General features: G+C 46.8%; 1 protein-coding gene across 1 annotated transcript; it reads right to left on the bottom strand.

The window, feature by feature from the left end:
• Positions 1-234: 234 nt before the first annotated feature.
• Positions 235-6,785, bottom strand: LOC309611246 (uncharacterized protein). Its single transcript, XM_082355447.1, has 4 exons — positions 4,328-6,785; positions 1,896-2,125; positions 904-1,107; positions 235-344 (listed from the first exon to the last, which is right to left on the bottom strand). The coding sequence occupies exons 2-4, from the start codon at positions 2,069-2,071 to the stop codon at positions 320-322; spliced, it is 405 nt and encodes a 134-aa protein (XP_082211573.1). The 5' UTR covers positions 2,072-2,125; positions 4,328-6,785; the 3' UTR covers positions 235-319.
• Between the last annotated feature and the right edge of the window lie 438 nt (positions 6,786-7,223).

The following is a 7,223-nucleotide window of genomic DNA, read 5'->3' as shown; positions in this document are numbered from 1 at the left end:
CCTGGAGTGTGCAGAATGGAAGCGGTGGGGTCTGGAAGCTGGTGATCATATGTCTTTCTTAACTGGGGCTGGAAGGAAGTCCTAAGGGAATGGCAGTCAATGGGTAGCAGGGATATTAAAGGGGCTGAACTGGAATAAGGCTGGGGGTGGGGGCGGGGGAGACGTGGAAGGGGGCTGATGGAATGAGACAAGAATCTGGGTCAGAGTGAGGGCCCAGCAGGTAGATTCGACAGCAGTGGTGGACTGATTTATTCTGGGCACACGATTCAATCTGAAAGAAGGCTCCTCTTCATACCTCTCTCCTTGGGGCAGGTGGTTCTCAATCTTTTTCTTCATCTGGGGAGCTTTAGGAAATATTAATGCATGATTACTAATGCCCCAGAGATTCTGCTGTAGCAAATCCGTAGCTTCTCTCCTTCCCCATCAATCCCATCACCTCTGTCTCCATCCCCACCACCCTAAAGGAAAGGGATAGAAAAGCCCTCTTCACTTCCATATGCTAAAACCCCACGGGGTTGGTCTTTCTGTGACCCCTTTACCATCAAATCAGCACACACTTATTGCATCCCTAGGTGTTGGTGAAAACCTAGGCACACAGCTTAAAGTTGAGGGTTCCTTGGTGCTTGCTTTCCACTGGACACAACTATCCATGAGAAGAGGGAGGACATGGTGCAATGGGTTTGTGACGTCAGGGTTTGCGGGGACAATGATCTTCTCACAAGGAGATTCGCTTGTCGGCATCCTCAAAGGCAAAGCCTGTCCCAATCCTTTGGCTGCGTGTTGGGCTGGGACATTAGGTGTAGGTTACCCAACACCCTGTGCCCGGGAGCCCCACGTGCGCTCATGTGCGTGCGCTCACGTGCACGCGCGGGTGCACACTCACACACACACTCACACCCTTACCTGCCGGAGGAGGTGAAGGTACATTCTGTGTACCCTGCGTCCAAGCTGATGGCCCCGCAGGCTTGGCTGGCCCAGACTCCATCTGAGCACTCCTGGGACTCAGGGGCACCCTGAGGTTTTGCTGTAAGCCTCAGGGCTTCCTCCCCCTCCCCTTTGAGCTGGCGATGGGGGGCAGAGGTTGAGGCGACAGGGACTCCCTGCTGTCTGAGTGGGAGGAACAAGGAAGGCTGGAGCTCAGCTCCTCAAGAGCACGTGGGCCCTCCAGGCCTCCGGGTCAGGCTGGAGAGGCTGAGGGCTCCCGTGGGTTCTGGGGAATGTCCGGGGCTGGCAGGCGCCCCGGGAGAGAAGTTACTCGGGGATGGGCGCTAGCTAAGTGGGCCACAGATGATCTTTGCTGGGCACATTCCTCATGTTAAAAAACCCAGCCCTGGGCTTCCCTGGTGGCACAGTGGTTGAGAATCCGCCTGCCAATGCAGGGGACACGGGTTCGAGCCCTGGTCTGGGAAGATCCCACATGCCGCGGAGCAACTAGGCCCGTGAGCCACAACTACTGAGCCTGCGCGTCTGGAGCCTGTGCTCCGCAACAAGAGAGGCCACGATAGCGAGAGGCCCGCGCACCGCGATGAAGAGTGGCCCCCGCTTGCCGCAACTAGAGAAAGCCCTCGCACAGAAACGAGGACCCAACACAGCCAAAAATAAATAAATAAATAAATAAATTTATAAAAAACCCCAACCCTGCTCAGCCCCATCTACCACTCACTTTAGAGGTGGCAGGAGCTTGGTGGGCACAGTAGGGCCTCACAGCAGATCAGAAACCCTCACTAACTCCCGGTTCCCACAGTCCAAAGTCCAGAGTGCAGGACACTCTGTCATCTGCGCCCAGCTGTCCTGTCCAGCCTCATCTGCCTCTCTGCCCTCACTTGCATCTTCTTTTCAGACTGGCCCGCTCTCTGCCCACCTCCCCTACCCCCCGGCCCCCGCCCCCCGCTCACCTGGGTGTTCCACAGGCCATCAGTCCCAGGTGCCGATCTTGCCACAGGTGTACCTGCTTCCTCCTCAGACACCTATCACATCCTACCAGCCCATCTAGGTCCAGCTCTGGGAGACATTTCCTCAGCCGGAAGTGATTTCTAGGCATCTCCCAGGGATGGTGCATTGTAGCATTCATCTCTTCATCCCTAGTGCTTAGCCCGGTATGAGGACTAAACACAGTAAGATTTAGCTGAGGAAACAAGTGCACGGGTGATGTATGTCAGGAATCGGGCACTCGGCCTTCTGAGCGTTTTTCTTCATGGACGCACATTATCAAGCTAACTTATGAGCCCACAGAGAGCGCTGATCCTGCATTTCTCACCTTTCCATACCTCACAGCATACAGCCCAGAACCTTGTGCGTGGAGGTGTTCAGTGACAGATGTGTTTTGATAATGAGGGGGGCAGACACTAAAAGTGGGTTCTTTCCGCTCCCTAATTGGGACCATATGCTCCAGCGAAGCCCGTTTCTTCACTGTCCCTGCCGCCCACTCCCTGCTCACCTGGGCTGTCACATCTTTGCTCACCCCAATCCCTACCTGTTGTTCTCAAGGTGAGATTGAACCCCACCTCATCCATAATACCTACCTCTAAATCTCATATAACTGGGAAGACTCTCAGTTCACCAACTCAGGTATGCAAGTAATAGCATAGTTCTTTATTTTCTGCAAAACTGTTTGTGATGGTGAATTTTATGTGTCAGCTTGACTGTGCTAAGGGATGCTCAGATAGCTGGTAAAATATTATTTCTGGGTGTGTCTGTGAGGTGGTGCTGGAAGAGATTAGCATTTGAATCAATAGATCAAGTAAAGAAGATCACCCTCGCCAATTTGGGTGGCACCATCCAATCCACTGAAGGACTGAATAGAATGGAAAGGTGGAGGAAACATGAATTCACTCTCTCTTCTTGAATAGACACTCCTGGTTCTCTGGGCTTCAGATCTGAATTGAATTGCACAACCAGCTTTCTTATTTCTCCAGCTTACAGATGGCAGATCCCAGGACTTCTTGGCCTCCACAATTGTGTGAGCCAATTCCTATAATAAATCTTTATCTACCTATCTCTATCTATCTATCTATCTATTTATCTATCTATCTATCTACCTCCTACTGGTTATGTTTTTCTGGGGAACCCTGACCAAACACAACTTAATGGTGACTTCACATCCCCATCCTACTGGGATGTCAGGAAATTCAACCCAAATCTTTCTCTGGTCCCTACCTGATCTGCTGCTGGATTGGGTAAAGTGTCCAGACCCCTCTTGCCATGGGTCCATATTGATCACAGGGGAGAAGCCCCTACCCCAGGTGTGGTCTCTGCAGGTTTTTCATCTTGCTGATCACCTTTGGGTCATGGGCTTCTATGGTGATCCCAGAGCCCAGGATACCCCAAACCACTATTCCTTCTGAGGATCTCTCAGTTTGGGGTGCCTTTAGTGAGCAGGTTGCAAGTTCCAATTGATCTTGTGACACATAGAGCACACCCCACCCCTGGTTTTAGTCTAGGAAATATCCCTCTCCTCAAACTCTATTCTCTTCAATTGATCTGTATATTTTCCCTGTCTCCAGTACCGCGTATGTGTATTTTTAATTTTAATAAATATTTTTATAATATATTGCTAGATTGTTTTCCAGTCTGCCCAGTTTATCTTTTCAACGGCAGTGTGCGAGAGTGTCCTTCTTCTGCATCTTTACTAGCAAAGAGTATTATCATACTTTATTTTTTGCCAATCTCCTGGGTTAGAAGTGATTTCTCAGTGTTATTTCAATTTTAATTATTTTCTCTTGATTAGTTCTCGATATTATATGGGGGAAGTGGGAGGTGTAAGGAAAGGGCAGAAGGGGAAGTGAGCTAACATAATCCTGCTACGATTCAGAATTTCAGCTAGGTAATTCTTTTTCTATGTTAAAAAATTAATATACAATGTACCCTTCTAACCATTTTTAAGTGTACATTCAGCATATACTAAGTACATTCATAATGTCATGCAACCATCACCACTATCCATTTCCAGAACATTTTCATCATCCAGAATAGAGACTCTGCACCAATTAAATAATATTTTCCCCACCCCCTCCCCAGTCCCTGGTACCCTCTACTCCACTTTCTGTAAACAGCGCAGGTATAACAGTGGGATTTGGGCAGGCTGAGAAATATGACCCTCAGCTGGTCATTGTGGAGCAGTGGGAACGCCCATTTTTGCTTAGAATCTCTCTGAGTCTCCCTTTCCTCACCTGAAAGGTAGAAATAATGATACCAGCCCTGCCTAAATCAAGTTTTTATACTGAGAATTGAAAAATAACACAAATACATTTATATCCAAACATACACGCCTTTTTAGGTTTATACCAAAACAAATTGTGAATAAATTGATGCTAAGTAAAAATTGTACCTTATACGCCCTAGGAAAGTTGTCTCTTCAAAGAAGTTCCATAATTAATTCTTTTGTTAAATGGAGGACTATCGGCAATGTGCTTTGAACATCCAGCTTTGAATACTTGTTTCTTTCTTAGGACCAACTGTGTAGAACACTGACCGACTGACTTTAGGAAGAGTGGATGGTCGACTGAGCTCAGAGAGTAACTGCTCCGACAGGGCAGGTTGGTGAGAAGCCTTGTGAGAGGCTGGAACTTGTCCTTTCGCTCTCCCCACCCTTCTTCTATAAACAGGATGAGTGGACTGGCCTTCCACCTCTCTGGGTGGAGACAGTGTGAATCTTTGCCAAGATGAGGAATCAAGGTAAGGGAAGGCACGTTTTCTGGAGGCTCTGTGAGCCCTTCTAATGGGCTCTAGAAATTTCCTGGGGAATCTCAATCTTTGTGATCACACAGCTTAAGCACACTTTTCCTGCACATCTGGGGACCATGGGGCCAACTTGGAGGAGCTGGGAAGACATGTGGGGTACATGCTGGCTAAGCCTGGGTTTGCTTTTTCTTCCCTGGAGATTTGTCTCCTCCCCCTCCCCCCCTGTTCTTCCCCAAGACCCTGGGTCACAGGGGAGAGCTGGGAACAAGCAAGGAGAAGCAAACCCCAGACACCAAGGCGGTGGGCAGGGCCGCCAGACGAAATGAGGCAGCATCCCTTTAAGCAGTCGCTCACTCGCTTGGGCTGTGCCAGCCCCCTTGGCCAGCCTAATTTGGCTGTGGTTCCCGTCAGTCACATTGTTCCCATGTCTGGGCTGGAGCTGTGCTGGTGGGTGCAGTCAGCTCCCCGTGCCGAGCCTGGGCCCGGAAAATGTCATCCCGTGGCCTACTGTACATAAACAACCAGCCACTGCTGGGCTGAGGACAGTTTTCCACCCACCTTGCTCCAGATTTCCAGGGCCTGTGTCTGTGTGTGCTTATGTCTCAGCCTTGTGAGTGAAGTCTCCTTCCTGAGAAAGCCTGTCCTTGGGGGCCAGAACCTGTGACCACCTACTCCCCACAAGATGAGGGGCTGGACAGTCACACCTGAGCCCTTCAGAACATTCCAACCCTTTTTAAGGAGGCAGCCAGGATCTGTCCCCTTGGGCTAGATCAGTGCTGGGTCGGGGCCAATACTATGGGCCCAGTGATGATGTGATTCAAAGGGTGGAAGAGTCCTCCTGCCCAAATACATTTGCCCTCCCCTACGTTGCTTAGATTTCTACCAAGATGTGACTCAGTTTACAGTGACAGTAACAGTACAATTACAGTAACAGTTTGAATTGTGCTTTCCAGGTTTCATTAGCTCCTTCAGTCTCCATGTCAGCTTCACAGTAGGTGGGCCAGGGATTGTTTCTACTCTTTCACAGATGGGGGCACGGGGAGGGTCAAGGAGAGGAAGCAGGCTCGGACTGGAATGAGTTGGCCTCAATCTGTCACTGTCGCTGTCAAGGAGAACAAGTGACTCCTTCCTTGAACTTAGTTTCCTGATTTAAATGTATTTTGTAATTTACGAAAGTCTTTTCATTTAAATATGACATATCAGTTAAAGGCAGACCTTTATGTACTGATATGAAGGGTCTCCAAGATAAGGTGCTAAGTACAAAGAGTAACATGTGGAATATGGGTGCAATCTACTGCTATTTGAGTGTTTTGGAAAATGGCCATATAGCCACACGCATGTTTGATTGTGTTTGTGCATCCCCATCACTAGGGGGATGTACAGAGCATGCTATTGGCAGGGGTGGAGGAGGAGGTAAGGGTGGAGGGTGGCAGGAGGGAGCAAGTCAGGGGTGGGTGGGAAGTTGACTTTTCTAATTCTTTGTACCTTTTAATTTTCTGCCGTGTATAAACAAAATTTTTAAATGAAAATATCTTATGTTGGAAGTCTTAAGGTTTTCTTTTGGAGCAGATGGGATGAGGTAAATGATATAAGACACTTTATGTGCATAAAGGGATTATTATTATTACTATCTAAGGGGGTTCCTTAAAAACTATTACCACCATTAGACTTGACAACATTGTGTATTGGACAAATTATGGGTTTAGGAATTGAGTAGACATGAGTTAAATTTGCCCTCTGGTTTTCTCATTTAAAAAGTTAGGGGAGAGAGAGGGAATCACATGAGCTATGAGAAATAAAATGAGAACATGAAAAACCAGGTGCAACATACAGCATGCCATTCTCCCTTCCTGTGACCTGTGCCAGCCGGACTCTGGGGAAATGCAAAACTGTTCGGTGTTTCAGGTAAGTCTTGATATCAAAGAAGGTCTCTAGGGCAGTACTACCCAAAAGAAATATAATGCAAGTCACATATGTAATTTTAGGTTTAAAAAAAGTACAAAGAAACAGGTGACATTAATCTTAATAATATATTTTAATTATCCTGCATTTAATTAATTAATATTAAATTTAATTTAACATAAATATATTAATTTAATTAATATTAATTTAATTAAAATGATATATTTTAATTAACCTGCATCTGCATTTAATTAACTTAATAATATATTTTAATATATATTTAATTAATATATTTAATAAAAATATATTTTAATTAATTAATTTAATTAATAATTACATATATTAAAATGTAATTTTAGCATGTAATCAATATAAAATTATTCCTGGGATATTTTACATTTATTTTCAGAGTGAGTCTTTGAAATCCACATGTAATTTACACTTACTGCACATCTCCATTCGGACCAGCCCCATCTCAGGTGATCAACATTAGCCCACATGGGTCTGACAGCTGCCTTTTGGAGACAGCAGATGGAGAGTGTGGGCTCTTTGCCAGAGATGACTGGATGGAAGGCTCTGGATTATCCAGGGGTGTGGGGTGGGAGGAAGGTGATGGAAATGAAACCAGGGTTGCCCAGTCC

This window comes from Balaenoptera borealis, assembly GCF_965194805.1.
Source record: "Balaenoptera borealis genome assembly, chromosome: 14".
In the NCBI taxonomy this organism is placed as follows: domain Eukaryota; kingdom Metazoa; phylum Chordata; class Mammalia; order Artiodactyla; family Balaenopteridae; genus Balaenoptera; species Balaenoptera borealis.
This window is presented reverse-complemented; position numbering and strand designations above follow the sequence as displayed.

What these genes read in the sequence shown, in the direction of transcription:
- LOC309611246 (XM_082355447.1), bottom strand. Translation starts at nt 2,071, where the DNA reads ATGAATGCTACAATGCACCATCCCTGGGAGATGCCTAGAAATCACTTC. An exon ending in ATGGCCTGTGGAACACCCAG is followed by an intron (nt 1,108 to 1,895) that starts GTGAGCGGGGGG and finishes CCTCCCACTCAG; the next exon opens with ACAGCAGGGAGTCCCTGTCG. An exon ending in ACCTTCACCTCCTCCGGCAG is followed by an intron (nt 345 to 903) that starts GTAAGGGTGTGA and finishes TATTTCCTAAAG; the next exon opens with CTCCCCAGATGAAGAAAAAG.